Below are 17,483 nucleotides of genomic sequence, written 5' to 3' on the forward strand. Positions count from 1 at the left end.
ACATTTTAAGCAAATAAAGTAAAGATAACAACAAAAAAAAAAAAGATGAAACATTTTGAATCTTTTTGCAAAGACTTCTAGTGCAAAAGCTAACCTCAAATTACGTATCTAATAAATCTTCGAGGGAAAGTGAAGAAAAAACAAAGGAATAAATTAATTAGTGAAAGATACACGCAAGATCTCTTTGAAAAGAAACCATTACCGGTTGTCCTTTTTCTTTTTCCGTTTCTTTTTCCATTTAATAATAAAATTGAGCTTAAATACAAGTGTTGTTCAGTTCAAGTATAGTTAAATTGATACGTATTCCCTATGCCACAATTCTCTAATTCAAAATGAAGACAAAAAGATAACGGTATCCTATGATTCTAATCTAAGCATAGTTCAATTTTAAGGTAAAAGATTATAGGATTGAATTTCTTTTTTAAATGTTTGGAACTGATTAAAAATCACTTTTGACATTTTCAATATCACTTCTAAAACATGCTTTCAATTCTTAAAAATCAATTTTAATAATAAAAAAATAGCATTTAGAAGTGTGAAATTAAATATTAAATTAATTTTGAATGATTAAAATAGTGTTTGAAACCGATTTTGAACATTAGAAAAAATAATAATAATTTTAACAATTTCAAAATCACTTTTAATCTATGTGAACATTTAAAAAACACAAAATAAACAATTATTTTAAACTTGTAGCTCGTGTTGTCTGTGGGGTTTTTTTTTTTTTTTTTTTTTTTTTTTTTGTGAACTTAAATTTACAAGCCTTCGTGAACTTAGATTTATGTGAACAAACCAATAACCTAGTATACATTATAAACAAACCAACACACGGGCCCACACCCACATACCATTTAGTCTATTAGATGCATTACCAAATGTAATTCAGATCTATATTAAACGGTTATTATGGGACATATAGATTTCAAGGGCCAACCATAGTATTCATACTGGTGTACCAAACTACCCCATAATTGGACTAAGCTATTTTTCAGGAGAAAAAAAAAAAAAAAAGGTTCCTTTTCTCATTCTAAAAATCATGGTTTTATAACTTTCCACCATTCAAACCAATATATTCTCTTTTTATCTTTGGGGAAGGAAAAAAAAGGGTGTGAATGATTATGTGTGGGGGATAGTTTTGTCCCAAACAGAATAAAATTATATCACCACTCATTCAGATTTCAGATATGTCCTTTACCTAGGACTGCTTTGCCTTCTGTCCCCACAAGAATATGAGACCCTAAAAATTACGTCTCTGCATGATTGAATAGCAGTTAATATTCTTTCACATTCTTTACCAATTCAAATAGATTAAGGAAAGAAGAAAAGCACCAATCTATTGAGAACAAAACCTAGCTGTTTGTGTCTAGATTCTAAGTGTTACCTACAAGGGACAAAGAAGAAACTTCTTTGCATTTTATTCGAGTAGTCCAAGGTACATGTACCCGTCGCTACAGAAAGAATAAAGAACATGAAAATGGAAGCAGCAACAACTATATACCCCTTTTTTTTCTTTTTTTCAAATGAAGTACGTGGGAATCCCCACTTACCTCACAAAAATGGAAGTGACAAATGAAAAATAAGAACTAGACATCAAATTGACTAAACCATCTACCTGCTTAAAGCAGAGTTCTGCAGCAAAGGTTATCCCAGGACGGCGGGATAAATGGCCCGATACCGACTTGGGTTACCTTGAAGAATCTGAATCATCATCACCAAGCATGTGTGCAAATGGCCTCCATTTTTTAAGGCCTGCACAAAGAATGTTAAATTGTTGCATCCTAGGTTAAATGTTGTGTCAACTGCTCCCAGAAGATTAATTCATCATCAAATCATCTATGGCTTTTTCATGGTGTGTGTTGTTGTTAGAACCCCCCCATTAGTGAAGAATAAGATTAGCAAAGTCAGGCTCTATCATATGCTGCTGTACAGAGAGAAGGCCATCACAGCCCACTTCAGGCCCATTGGGATCAATCTGATCTGGTATTGGGCCCACTGAATGTTGGGCCTCTGATTTTGAGACGCTTTGCCCCCATTTCCATAGAGGGATGTGGATGAACCCTTTTGGGCTTTCCCATCTCTTGCTGAAACCTTTCCTTCCTGCGGTTGTTGAGTTCATAGACGCGCTGTCTATTCATTAGTTTCTCATTGCTGAATCTCTGGGACTTGATACTTCCTCTGCTACACTTATCAATTGCATCATTTTCTGCGGAGTCCTTACGAGCAGTAGAAGGGTTGAATTTATAGCGTGATTTGTCAGTTCCACGGCAGTCCGATGGCGTTAGTTGCTCAGAGTTCCCATTTGTTTGGATTCTCTTCAGTCTTTTGCGGCAATCCTGCTATAATGATGAACACATCCATCCCAAATTTCAGAAAGAATATTTCATAATCACTCCCAAATATGCCTTTAATCATTCTAAATCAATTTTGATGATATGAAAAATGTATTAGAAAGTGTATAATTAAATATTAAATTAATTTTAAGTGATTAAAGATCTGATTCTATTTTAAAGTGATTATGAAAATTATCATAATCACTCCAAAACATCTCAGCAAAAGTGAGAGTTTCTCATGATGGGAAAAGATAGTGTTTCATTATTTTCAAGTATTTTGTTAAATACTTTATAAAGAAATTGTTCGTATGAAATGATGAATGGTGTTCAATGATTAATGTCTGCACAAAAAGCTAAGATTCAAAGCATATAAAACATTATTTAAAACCCCAAAGAAAAATGGTAAAAGACGAGAAATACAAAAGGTACTTTTTCCATTCAGCCGTCTGAAAAAGTGCCAACAAGCAAAACTTTGAAAAAAAACGGCATTAAATTAAAATTTTGGCTACATTGCCCAAAAAAAACAGAGAGAGAGACAAGACACCCAAACTTTGCTCTGTCTGAAAGATATCTCTAATAAGAAACATTTCATTGGTAGAAATTAAGAGAAAATCCTTGCATCTATAGGTGATTACAACAAAGTTATTTGAAAAATATTCTTATTCTTTCAAAAGTTTCAAGTTTACCGTTGACCTTTCATAAACTATGAAAACCATTCCCTTAAAATAGAATCCATTAGAATTTTAGATAGAAATTGGAACCTGAAACGTGATCTGTAATAATGTGGCAGTGTCTGAATCTCAATTTCTATTTATGATCACTGTCATGTCATTCCTAGTCTCAAGTTTTATCCAACATTCTAACATATTCCTACTTGAAGGATAGTTTTGAAACGTTTATGAAAGGTCAAGGACTTTACCCTTGAAACTTCGAGAATAATAGAGGCAATATTTTAAACAAATAGCAAAGATCATAAGGTATTTTATTGTAATTTAGCCATTAATTTTCAGGAAATACATGCAAACAAACCCTAATTTTTCCCATGCTCGACTTTCAGAATAAATCAACCTTGACTAGATTTTAAGAAGGTTATCACAACAGTACCTGGCCAACAGAATGCTTTAAAGATGTGGCATCACTCCCAGTCTTTTTATCCAGCTTCAGAGGGCGTCGCTTGACCCTAAAAATTTCTGCATCAGAATCATCACTTTCTAAATCCACTAGAGTCGTCAGTTCCGATGCACGCACACTCCCTAGAGATGTACTTGAGCAATTATTATGTGATGATTCAAGTGCACGGTTAGAAATCTCAGAAGACTGCTCGAAACTAAAATTTCTTTGTACCTGTTTGAAAAAATAATATCAATAGTTATTCCTTAATATTCATAACATGGCTATTCTGATCGCAAGCTCACTGTGAAGAACACAATGATGTAACAAACAGCTTGAAATCAAATCTTACATGGCTAGTGGTGGACAATGATTCATTGTAGTCTACAACCGAACAAAGAGTTGACGCTTCACAAGAGAGAGAAGGATCTGATGGTTCAGGTCTATGGTTTTCGGTGATACAACTTTGTGTAGGCTGGCTATTGGAAACACACTCATGTTCTCCCAATCGACAAATAGCAGCTGCAGCAGCAGTAAATTCAGAATTCAATTGCACTTCTATCTTGCAATAAGGAGCGTATCCATCCGAATCAGCTCGTTTAAACAAATTTAACAGAGGATAAGAATATAATTCTTCAACGTTATTAGTTTGCCCTCGAATCTCATCCAAGATTCCAGATTCCTGCTCGAATTTCTGAGCTGCGGATTCCATGTCTAAAATATCCTCACACAAAAAAAGTGTACGGTTGCTACCACATGAGAAGTTCAGAGATTTGATATCTGGTTCAGAAATCAAGTGATAATCAGTAACAACCAAAAGCATAAACGTCGCACGTAACTAAGACATTACTTTTGAACAAGACAAATACGACTAATTGTTACAAACATCTTTAATATTTTGTCATTTTCTCTGGGCCATTTTTACAAAATCAAACTGCTGATATATCCACATGCTGCATAAATTTTAAGCTTCAGGAAAATACCTTTATGAAACAGAAAATAACAATTACAATAGAGGGTAATCAAGCTTAATGAATACTGATCAAGTTGTTAGGTTAAATCAACAAGTGAGATGAGCATACCATGACGAAGACACACTGGGTGTCCATAACAACTGCAGTTGATATAAGATATATAGCAGTCACATTTGCATAAGCTGCAAAGGATGGTTCCATGAAAATTTGGTGATACACCAATGCATGTTCTTGATTTCATCAATGACCATCGGGCGCGATGCTGGAAGCGAATCATACTTACAAAAGAAGTCTTAATACAATAATGAGAGGCTAACTCTGCAGAAGCACGATGTGGGTCTTCAAGTTCTGAATTTGTGTAAAGAAGCATTGCTTCTTTACATAGAAGCTCTTCATGAGGAATTAGAGGCATCCTGTTCAGGAGTGCATACCGCTGGCTGGCAACAGCTCCCAAGGGGAACCAATCACCCATCGCAAAGTTTACTGCTTCACCACAATTAAAGCCTGTGCATTTCAAAGGAGGAGGAAAATTAAAAGGATGATAAATATTCAACAAGCATAATAAATAACAATGATCAGAAAAATCGTAGTCTAGAATATCTTACCATGACTGAATCCAGCATGATATGCTCTGGGGAAGGTAATTACAAACTCCCCAGGTTTCTGGACAGCTCGGTATACAGGCACCTTATGATCCAACAAAATACTTGGTGGAAACAACGTTGTTTTCCCCAGAAGAACGTCAAATGCTCCATCCTCTCCGCCGGTTGATAAGATATCACGGGTATACACATGCTCCCTGACCACATTTTCAAACTGCAAAGCTGCTTTACCAGGAATGCCATACCAAGTTTTAGATGCCCCACAATGATGATAATTAATACTGCAACAAGTAAATAATTGACTTGGTGAAGGACTAACAAAAACTAGAAGGTGTCACTTAGTAGCTCAAAGCTATATGCATAAAACCGTGGGTGCCAAAAAAACTGACAAAAATATGATATAAAACAAAGAAAATCTATTTGATTTCCTAAACCGTTAAGTTAAGTACACCTACCTGTATAGATAATGATCCTCCACATGCCAAGCGAACATACTAAATAGCATTCCAATATAAAGCATGGGGTCCGTTACTCCCTGTCATAGGTGCCAATAAAAAATCCATCAACATGTGAAGTGCTAACATGATGATGTGCGATATATAAATGACCACCCTACCGGTATTGGATTTTCCAGAAGGCGCAATATGGACTTCCGTAGCCGTGAAAGATTCTGAAACAAAATGCAATATACGAGAATAAGCTAACAGACATTTATGAGACAAACAAATCAACATCTTCAAATGTTACTTCTAAGAGGTCAAATTCTTTGTTGATTATTTTTATTTTCTCATTATGAAAATGTTGCAGAAGTTCGTAGAAAAGTACAGAAGCATGCAATTGAAAGTAAGTGGCAAGAGAAGGATACATTTGTCTCACAAGATGAGGCTCTAAAAGTCCTAAAGTATGACCTTTTTCTTCGAAAAATGCTATAGAAGGACTTGCAAATGAGCTTTAGCAATAAAATTCGATGGAAAATGTACTATTGTTTCAAGGTGTATCAATTCTTTTACAGATATTTACGTCACAAATATCCTAACTTATCGGTTTGTATCTCCAGATTCAGTGACGATCTACAAAAATATGGGTAGTCAAAAGCTAACGAACATAACAAGCGTATGATTACATCTCTACAATGTAAGCATTTTTTGTTCTTGAAGTGTTTAGCTTCCTTTTGCCATTTAGCACATACAAAGAAAGAGAAAGACCTTCAAATTCCATTTACTTGTCCCAAGCTCATCAGATGGAGAAGATGAAAAGGCACTACCATCAACATCGCAAGCATATTCAACACTTTCTGTCTTTCCACAAGCAATTTCACGCCAAAATTCCTTTTCCAAATATGAGGCAGGTAGACATCCAGAACTACTATATCTACGAGCATATATCTTGTTCGCAATTTTTTCAAAATCGCGAAATGTATAGTTCCTAAAATGACAGATTACATATTTAGTACCAGACATATAATCCAAATTTCATGTGTGTATACAAAGAATGCTGACCTTCCACTCATGTAAAAGGTAACCTGATCATCAGTATCCCATTCAGCAAAACGAAAAGGTTGCACTCTCGTTGTAAATTTGAACCCTGGTTTCTCCTTCATTAGTACAGCCCCGGCAGGAACAGAAGCAGTCAGTGGGGAAACGATCTTGCATATGCCTGTAAGTTCCAGTTTAGTTACGAAAGTAAACATCAGTCACGTTTAGGTCAACATGGAGAACACCAAAGATGAAAATATGCTGGGAAAGAAGGCCACAAAGAAACGGTTTTGAGAATTTTCAAACAATTGGAATCCAGACAGCTTTCAGTAACCTCTATGTCACTGGTTTAGGACTGGACATCAAGCTTATTCTTCCATTTTATATAGTTGCATCAAATCAAAAGATAACAAAATATTCACATATAGATCTCTTAAATTGATAAGCATTTATCAGAAATAATAACAAAAGAATGTACACGCTTGTCAAGTTATACATATATTATATGTATTTACTTCCAAATAGAAAACAATAGTTATCAACAGAGACCATTAGCTCAAGCAGTGAAAACCAACTAACTTGGCAGAATACAAATGTGCCAGTTGCTGAGAGACCAACTTCTCCACAGAAAAGTTAACCCACATAGAGATCCTAAAATTTGACTACTGACTTTGTAGGATTAGGCCTTCAGGTTTGATGATCGCCAATCTGATAAACTTATATCATAACAATTTCTAAACTATAGAGGTTGTAGGGATGGACATTAGAGCGTGCACAAATTAGCCTAAATATTCACATAAGCAACAAAGTAAACAAAGTTTAAGGCATTAAGAGAAGACTTGTTAAGTGGTCATGTAAAAAAACAAAGATGTCAAAAAAAAGAACCCACGTGACACCTTAATGATATTGTGCACCATTAGGGTGTGTGGCAGAGGTCCTCTTTACCCATTTTTATTTTCTTTCTAAAAGACTAGGAATAGAGTTGTATGTATGCTTTGAAATAACCTCATTTACAAAACCCTCATACATAAAGTTTTTTCCTCCATTTTCTCTTTATTTACATGAGCCTCACAAATTTGTTATGCTTTGCACCTCGCATTTAAGCTCAACTGCTCAAGTGTCAATGCACATGGCAATTCAAAAGGCACTGTCTGAAATAATTAGGTGAGATCATGTTGGCCAAAATAAGCTTCTTGAGATATTTTTGGCTCAGGTGCCATTCGAAATCTCATTAACTTCCTTAGCTCTTCCAGTATCCAACTGCGTACCGAGTCACTTACAATATTTAGTTATTCTCACCATCAATTCCAAGAAGAAAGAATTGACCTTTTTTAACTTTTATTGTTGCATGAGAAAAAAGTTGGTTGTGTAGCATCAATTACATAAAAAATCTAACCGAGCTATACCCAATAGGTACCATTGGCAGTCAAATTTTAGAAGACGCTGTTTGTTTACCCAAAACAAAAGTTATGTTCCTTTCTTACGATAAAAATAGAAGAGACATCATTTCATCACACAAAACAAGACAGCATATTATTCCATGAAGACATTTGCATGCATACGGAAGTCGGACTTCAAAAAGGTCAAAGCCACTTATAAGCCAAAATCAAATATGATAACTAGTAAGACGTTTGCAATCCATAGGGAGGAAGCAAGTATCTCACCATATTTTGAGGCTTCAGGACCTATCTTTTGCAAATAGACCAAAGGATCCTCGAATTCCTCCTTTGACGGAGAAAACACAGGGCATTCTGGAATCTTCTCAGTCCACTCTAAATCATCGTATTCAAACTTGTCTACTCTCCTTTTTGAAAAGACATCCCTCTCAGTTGACATGCCACTTGAACGAGAAAAGGTTTCTACATTGCCACCAAGTAATCTCACACCGCAAGGAGCTGAGACCCTTAAAGCATCACCTCCACTTCTATTCATCGTATTCTTGACGGCTGAAGTTTTGTTGGCAGTTTCAGAATTTGTTGGCCGAAGCCTCTTGAGCTTCAGAAGAGCTAACCCATTTCTATCCTCTCTCGATGTACAAATTCTTCCCTCCACCTGTCAAAAGCCGACGTATCACACTCAGTTATCATCATATGTAGGAAAATAAAATATCAATTGAATGAATTACAGTATGGTACAAGCCCTTCTCAATCAATCAAAAAATTCAAATCAACTGAAATTTGTATCAATTTAATGTTCGGTCCAAACTTCAAAATAACATTCAACTAGGCAATTCAAATTTTCAAAGCAAAGGAACTCTAATAAAATAAAAGCCGCCGAGCATCAAATTACCATATGAAAGTGACGGCAATGCGTCTGACCACATTCCAATGCATGCAAATTAGATTGCTACAGATCGGAATACAACTCATAATCCCCAGGCGATCAACCTACTCTACTCCCACGCGTTTCATCTTCAACATAGAGATATCACATAGCCACCAGGAAGTACCGACTTAACGATATTATGAAAGTCAAAGAACCGTATCTAGCTTGGTAACGCTATTCATATCCCTCGATAGAATTTCCATAGAGTTTCAAGAGGAAGCGTGTAAATCAATAATTTCAAAGAAAAATATAGCATGGTCCTAAAATATGGAATTAGCCAGAAATTCTCAGTTCCCCCATTTTTGCACAAATAACTCGTCGCCGTATCATTTGAACAAGCAATTTAAACTGATACAACAAACAGAACTCTCTCGAGATAACCAAGTCAAGTCATCCTCCTCGACGAAGGTGTAACAGTAACCAATGATTTTAGGATAAATAGTGCCGATGAGGAAAATGAAAATTTAGACCCGTCACAATACAGAAGCGAAAATATTAAAGCCAAAGCAACGAAAACAAGTCAACGGAACTTGTATTACAGCAAAAAATTCTAGGCAGAAATCCAACGACGAATTCTCCAATCATACAAATTCGACGACCAGAAATCAACTCTTTGACCTCGTAAAAACAACGAGGACAGAAGAAAGCAAATAACAAAAATACATTTCAAAAAAATTACAAAAATGATGCAACACCAGAACAATGTACTAGATCTGAAAAGTAAAACAGAAGAAGATAAATTCGTCAAAGTTCAAACCGAACACGAAATAATTTTGTATTGCGCAAAAAAAAATCGAAAACGAAATGCGTACCATCTCATCCCGAGGCTGGGTCTTATTCCTACACGCCTCCGTCTTGGTTCGCTTCGCCGAAACAGCACCACCACAGGAGGAAAAGAAAAGGAGTAAAACAAATCGAAAATCCAGAAACCGAAACCCTAGATCACAGTACAAGCAGGAGCAGTAAAACACGAGAGAGAAAGGAAGAGGAGGCGGACCACATTCTCGAAAGAGACGAAGAACAAGAACAACCGCAGTCAGATTCAGAGATCCAGAGGTTCCGGAGCGGAATCAGAGGAAAGCGACAAGAACACGCAAGCAGCAATAAAGAGAGAATCTCCGAGGCTGACGACGGCGGTGGACGGACACAGGGAGCACTTTTCCGGCGAGAGAAAAAGGAGATTCACCGGCGAGGAAGAGGGAGAGAGAAACTGGAGGGAGAGAACAGTAGAAAATGAAAGAGAGGAAAAAAGGAGCGAAAGGCTTAGAAAACCAAAAAAGTTGCTAGAAGAGGATAATTTATACTTTTATACCTCAAGAATATTAACGCTTTAATGAGTAAACTAACCCCCCCAATAAATTTTTATATATAAAAATATATATTTATTTATTTTTAATAATATAATAAATAAATAAATCAAATAAATTCTGAAGGAGAGAAGTGTGAAGGAAAGTGGTTGTTGTTAGGTGGTTCAACCAAACGCCCGAAAAGCCGAAACGCGTTTTTCTCCCTCCGAGTTTCTGTTAGTCACTGTTTTTGTGGATTGTTTTACCTTTTTACCCCTCCAGGACTTTACTATTTACGATTTAATTGTTCTCTTCTCTTTTTCATTTATGGCCTATTTGGAACTTGGAAGCTGGGTTTTTTTGGGTTAAAAATCTATTTCTTTCTCCAAAACTTTCCTCAATTAACAACTCATCTAAATGTTAGTTTGAAATTGACATGGTTTATGTTATAATAATTTAGATATATATATACTTCCACTTTTAACGATTTTGTTCTCATCGTAAGTATTATTAAGATTTAATAGAATTTCTTATACATATAAAGAGTGTGTGTTGTTTTCAAATATAGAAAAATGAATCGACTTATTTACAAATTTAGTCAAATATCTTTATCCATTGATGGTTATCGTTCTCTATTACTGATAGACACTAACATTCGTTGTCTATTTAGAGTGACATTTTACTATATTTGAAAATATTTTCAACAATTTTGTCATTTAAAACATTTACTTAAACGTATGTGTGCGTAAAATTGAATTGGATACATATGTGTACATAAAATTGAATTGGATCTCTCACAACAACTATTCCTGCGACATGATCAGTATATTAACAGTCGCGCTTGATAGTTGAATGATTTGAGATTCTACACATAGTTTTACATTCACCACGGTGGCCCGTAATTACGTTTTACACATGATTTGCAACGGTTAGAATGAAATTTGAATTAATAATTGCCCTCGTAACGCCTTTATTTTCTTATTGTACTAAACTAGAGTTCAAGAGCTATATAGTATCATACTATATATATTAAAGCATCAAAGTCAAGAAGGTTCAAATGTCAATTTCTATGTATTATTAGACTCAAATTATTATTTTATATTCTTACTTTCTTTTCCAACATATTGTGAGAAGTAAATTTTTGCTTTTTTTTTTTTATAAGCATAATTTTTTCAGTTCCATGATGTCTGGTGTATGAGAGAGTGATTTCAAATCAATGTTTTATTTGTAAACCAAGATTAGCCCAGGTTAGTAATTTTGGCCCGGACACAATATATGTTTACATTCATTTAAAACATTGTTCTTCCAAGCAAAATAAATATATGTAAATATTTTTTTAATCGTGTGATTTAAAGTCAATGAACGAATGCCTCTCACATCTAAATTAATGGTATATGTCCGAACCATATTCATACTTTCAAAGTCATTCGAGTGGACGATATTTTAACACCACTTCAAGTCTTCTTTTTTCCCACACAACGCATAATTTCGAATTCAAAGCGAAATCGATTGAGTTACAACAACACTACATATTATAACATATGTCATTTTCTTTTTAAAGCATAAATAACATGTCACATATTTACACATGTGAGTATGTGTATATTTATATATATATTCTAAAGATATTTACGAAAATATTCAATATAAATATATTAAAATTGAGCAAAAGCGAACATAGTTTAACTAACATATGAACCATCCATCAAAATGTGTGTGTTTTGAAATTTCTACTTCAATTATTACTTTAAAAAATAGAATTATAAATTACGACATTTGAATATTGTTATTTGTTATCTCAAAAGCACGTACGCAAAACGTTTCGTGAAACTTTATTATTTGTTATCTCAAAATATAGTCAATACATAACGATGTTTATATGACAATTTATAAGAGTTGGAATATTGTCAAAACTTTGTAAATATCAATGTCTACATTGAATAGAGCATATACTTCAAGTACAAACATACTAGTTCATTGTTTAATATAATTTTACATATTTAATTATAATGTAGATATGTCGTTTTTTTTTTTTTAAGTCGATAGTCAATGCAATAAATTGCTCTCTTGAAAGATTAAAAATAATAATAATAACATTAATTATATATTATCAAACTATGACAAAGAAAACATTTTTTTTTTTCAAATTCAACAACACACAAAAGTGAAAGATAGGTTAGTAGATACAAATTTGGATTCAAACCGACAAAACAAAACCAACAAACTAAAGTTAAAACTAACGATTTTTATTTTTAAAAAAGCATCTTAATTAGTTTATTTTTCTTGTGCACCAAATAAAAATATGTGAATTTAAATTTTCAATCTCATTTCAATCACGCCTAGTTATTCACTTTGACATTATCATTTATTTATTATGTGCATTTTAATATATCTGATAACGATAATGATGGTTAAAAAGTCTTAAATAATAAAAACAACTTAATATTTAATATTTTAATTTTATAAAAACTATCCAATCAAGCAAGTTTTTAATGGAAAAGCTTGCAAATTAAACATGAAAAATAGTGTTCAAAATCACAACTCAAGACCATCATTGACTCATATAATTAAAGAGTTGAAAAATGGAACACTTCTCGTTTGTTAATAGGACTAATTGATTACTTATAAAAGTTTAGGGTCGGTTTGGTAGACGATTCATATTATGTTTAATGTTTTCAGGTTCATTGACTTCAGCGAATATGTATTTGGTCGACGGTGTGGGTTATGTGATACAAACTGTTCAAATTATCATAACAATTTTTTTATGTTTCCAGTGGATCCAAATTTAAAATTTAAAATTTTGAAATGTAAAATTATATTAAAAATGATAAAAGCGATAATACAATTATACTATTTCATATTATAAACTCAATTGTTTTTGTTAAATTTAAATTATATAATATACTATATGTATTATATGATAATACAAAATAATATTTATACAAAAACTTTAACAAAAAATTAAAATAAGTTCATAAATGAATTAGTAATTGTTTATATCCAGGGTATTTTTTAATATAAAAAAATATTTAAAAATATTTACATCTTATAGCAAAAAGTTTCAAAAGTGTACACTTTTGGAACTTTTTGCTATAAAGTGTAAATATTTTTAGGATTTTTTACTTATAAGAATTTTCATTTATATTCATTATAGTATTTAGTGAGTAAGTAAATATATTTTAAATTACATTTTAAAATTTTGTTTAAATTGAAATTTAATTTCCAAACACATATCTGAAAACATGAAATACAACTCTATTTTCATTGAATTTCTTGTTTTCAAATTTTTGTTTTTAGATTGCCTACCAAACAGACTCTTAAAAACTAATTTGTAATCAATTAAAAAATCTTTAAACTAAAACATTACCAACTAAAGTGGACTAAAACATAGTTTTGTAAAATTTCAAATACTAAGGGGATGTTTGAAGCAACGAGTTAGTTATTGTAGTCATAGGTTATTATAGTTGAGTTATAATAGTTTGTATTTAAAGCGTAGATTATTTTAGTTTAGGTTATTATGGGTGTGTTTAGGGTGAGAGTTATTCTAATACTATAATAAACACCTCTTACCACAATAAATACTGTTTGTATTATCCAATTAGCTATAATCAAAACTATTTTAAAACCCTCCATTTGCTAGAGTTTTTACCAATTACTACAATTTTTACTATTTTACATTTATCATTTTTTTTATTATTTGTTACAGTAATTTTATTTCCTTTTCGAACTAAAACAACTAAATTATTTTAGTTTGGGAAGAAAATAGTAAACACGACAGCAAATAATAAAAAATTGTGAATGTAAAATAGTAAAAATTATAGTAGATAGTAAATACTGTAGCAATTTGAGGTTTTAAAATAATATTAGCCGTAAGAAATTACAAAATAGTATTTACAATAATAAAAGAGATTGTTATAGCTTTAGAATAGACTTTGTCCCAAAACGTACGCTGAAAATCTTTTTAACTATTTAAATTTGTTGGAATTGGCTAATAATTTAGTAGGGTAAAGACCGGGAGGGGGAAAAAAAGAACAATAAACTGCAATCCATCAATAAATTTGAATAAGTTAACATAATAGGCGTTGAATTCGTGTGAAAACCTAATAATGAAATAAATCGATTAATTTGGTTCAAAAATTTTAATTAATTAATAAAAAGAAACATTAAACATAATTTCAAAAATAACTGAAGAGAGGGCATAACAGTAAATTCAGACGACGGTATAATCGAAGAGTTTGAGTCAGACAAAAGAAAGAGAGAAGAAAAGGAGTTATTATTTTCCCTCGTATGAATGCGCCATTTAAATACGAAAAGAAAAATAACCGTTGATCAATCCACACCGTCCAACGCCTTCGAATATGAACGATGAACGGCCCAGATGCAATCCAACGACCAGGGCTTAAAATCCCACGTGAGTGTTTATGATGGTTGAAGCAGCCTAACCGCAGAGGACCATTTCCACCCTCCTTCGTCAGTTCGTTTTGCTAACATATAAAAAGTCCAATTTCTCCACCTTTTTCCCTCACTTTCCTCGCGAATTCCGGGGGCAATATAGACTTTTTACTTTAGAAGCGCCTTCCGTAAAGTTCGTGAGGTTTTTGAAAAAACACGTAGGCGCGTGGAGTTGGAGGCGCGTGAGTGAGTGAGAGAGCGTAACGTGGCGTAGCAGCTGAACTAATGTGACACGTGGCAGAAGGATAAAGGGTGATTGGAGATTGATTTGTGAAATTACCGTGGGCGGTGGGACAGAAGAAATTAGCTGGCAGTTTACGGTACAGTTAAGGGCGCCCACCGGATGACCGGTCCCACTGGTGGAACTTTAGCCGTCGGAAAGAACGATGCCATGCGTAGAGGACAACTGGCTGTACTGGTAATCGGTGATTCTCTCTCTTTTTCTTTTATTTCTATTGGTTGGCTTGGCCGTTTGGCATTCGTTACTTGGAGGTTGGCCTAATGATTAGTTTTTTTCCTTTTCCTTTTTTTTTTTTTTAATTATAGATTTTATTAATTAATTTAACCTTTTTTAATTTCAGTCAGCGAAAACGAAGCCTTTGAACTTTGAAAAATTCCAACGTTTTTCTTTGGAATTCTCGTTTTGGTCTTCGGCCATCCTGAATTTGGCTTGGCTCGACTCGGCTTAGCCATTTTCGTCATTTGACTTTTTCTTAATAAAGGAAATGAATATATTAGATTATGATAATAATAAATATATTTAATTATAGGTTAAATACCCATTTATTTGATGTTTATGTATATATTGAATTTTTTAAAATTCATGAATCTCCTAAATATAAAATTAAAAATTTTAAATATCAAATAGACAACATTCCCAAAGTATATGAACTTAAACTTACAATTTAACCAATATTGCCTATTTAAACTTAAATTTAAACTTACATGTGTTATTTTTATGATTGACGTTGATGAGTAGTGTTTGATGATGTGGGGTCGTGAGGATGAATGCAATGCTTGAACTTGTAATATTTACCTTTAACCTTTAGAATAGGATTCAATAAACTTGGACGCTCGTGTTCATACAATCCATCACATCTACATATTTGGAAAAAGGAAATGGGTGCTTTGAAGATTTGTGACGGTTGAGATCCTTGTTACATGAAAGGGTGTATTGGCGCCTCAAATTGATCGATAAAGCTCCAAACCTACCTTGAGTACTTTCATTGTCACTATAGATCTCCCAACACAGGCCTTTAATTTAGAGAGAATCATAGGGATTAATATAAAAATATGTAATCATATTGTTTCTAGTTCAATGCCACTTTCGCTAAAATCTAACTTGTGCATCAACGTGAGTTAAGCATAACATCACATTCGCTGCGAGATTCTATCTTACAGGTAAGGTCTCAACTTGAGAACAACCAAGATCACATTATCATAACTGTGCATCAACATGAGATTATGATAGAAAGTTCGAGTAATTTTCTTTTTGCATAAATATAAACCCACGTTATGAAAATTATAATCGATTAATGTAGCTCTTCTAGATTAAAGAATGGAAGGTTATTGACTAAATTGTTTCTTATAGAACTTTCTAAACAAAATTTCTGCCAAACAAGTTAGAAGTTTTACTCAGATGACAATTTTCTATTTTAGTAATATTAGTTGCTCATCGGATTTTATACTAGATATAGAATTGAGTTGTTACTTTTCACAATATATAAAAATGCACATCTTGAATTAACATTATTGAACCAACCAGCAGACTTAAAAAATGTAGATATATATTTTAAGAAGAAAGTTATTATTTCAAGAGACAAATTTGGTCCTTAAATTTTTAAGATTATCAATTATATTAAGATGTGTTAATGATTAAATATTAAGTTATTGTATACATGATACATATATACACAAACAAATGTTAACTTGTTTCAAAATTATTATTTTACTAATATATTTGAGGTATATCTATCAAATTCTATTCAGCGTAAAGAATCTCTCGACCATATTTTATCACTTCCAAGTTGGTATGCCCACATTGTGTGTCCAAACATGTCCACCAAAATCATATTTTAATGAATCAATGAGGAATCAACAAAATAAAACACATTTTTTATAGGTTGGCTTAATGGAGAAATCTTAATAAAGGAAGGGGTGCTATAATTTTCTGTGAAATGAACATCTGAATTATTTTATTTATTTTGTATAAATATAAATAAACATTTAATGACGTTCAAACGTCTTATAGTGCATCTTTGGAGGCATCTCAAGAATTTTGAATGTTCTTCTAAAATGTTAGTTTTACAATTTCTTCATATTGATGGCATATTTCTTAGATTATTTTGTCATTTTTTCCTTAATTATATATACATAGATTCATCATTTATCTTTATGTATTCATTTTATAATTATGATTTCGATGGTGATTAAAAAAAAATAAATGACCCTTGTTATGGGCGATTTTTTACCAAATGGTATAGTCGACATTAAGAAAAAATAATATGGTCGAGAAGATAGCAAAATTTGAGCCAAAAGTGGCAACTTATGATTAAAATGGGCTTAGAAAAAGGGTTGGCTTGAGTCTTAACCTAAGTCAGCATTATGGGTTGAGGTTGAGTCTCATAAAATACTAAATGTGGCATATCTCGTGCATGCCCTGATCTAGGGATCATGTTAGGCCTATAATATCGCAGATAGAAGGTGTTCGACCTTGGCCAAAGTTGAGGACGACCCTAACAAATTACCAAATGGGGAGAGGACAAAGCAAAGTAACGTCCAAAAAGGAAAGTACCACGACTTGGCCCATGCCACGATGCTTGCCGAGGCCTACTCAGAGAGCCCACCAAAAAGGGATGGAGATCTAGCCTAAGAAAGGTGGATAAAATAAAAAGACGATTAAAAACAACATTGGAAGAGAATAAGGATG

At 33.0% G+C, this 17,483-nt stretch overlaps 1 protein-coding gene across 3 annotated transcripts; it reads right to left on the reverse strand.

Moving 5' to 3' along the window:
- Positions 1-1,334: 1,334 nt before the first annotated feature.
- On the reverse strand, positions 1,335-10,134 carry LOC120091173 (lysine-specific demethylase JMJ706). 3 transcript variants are annotated; one of them, XM_039049073.1, is made up of 11 exons: positions 9,629-10,134; positions 8,156-8,543; positions 6,516-6,672; positions 6,222-6,441; positions 5,633-5,686; positions 5,472-5,551; positions 5,020-5,297; positions 4,523-4,918; positions 3,793-4,220; positions 3,435-3,674; positions 1,335-2,333 (listed from the first exon to the last, which is right to left on the reverse strand). In XM_039049073.1, the coding sequence occupies exons 1-11, from the start codon at positions 9,629-9,631 to the stop codon at positions 1,968-1,970; spliced, it is 2,610 nt and encodes an 869-aa protein (XP_038905001.1). In that variant the 5' UTR covers positions 9,632-10,134; the 3' UTR covers positions 1,335-1,967. The 3 variants fall into 3 exon arrangements, with proteins under 3 accessions (XP_038905001.1, XP_038904999.1, XP_038905000.1); XM_039049071.1 differs by having other exon boundaries at positions 1,335-2,336; XM_039049072.1 differs by lacking the exon at positions 9,629-10,134 and adding an exon at positions 8,781-9,464 and having other exon boundaries at positions 1,335-2,336.
- Positions 10,135-17,483: the final 7,349 nt, after the last annotated feature.

Source organism: Benincasa hispida, chromosome 11 (genome assembly GCF_009727055.1).
Source record: "Benincasa hispida cultivar B227 chromosome 11, ASM972705v1, whole genome shotgun sequence".
Taxonomy (NCBI): Eukaryota; Viridiplantae; Streptophyta; class Magnoliopsida; order Cucurbitales; family Cucurbitaceae; genus Benincasa; species Benincasa hispida.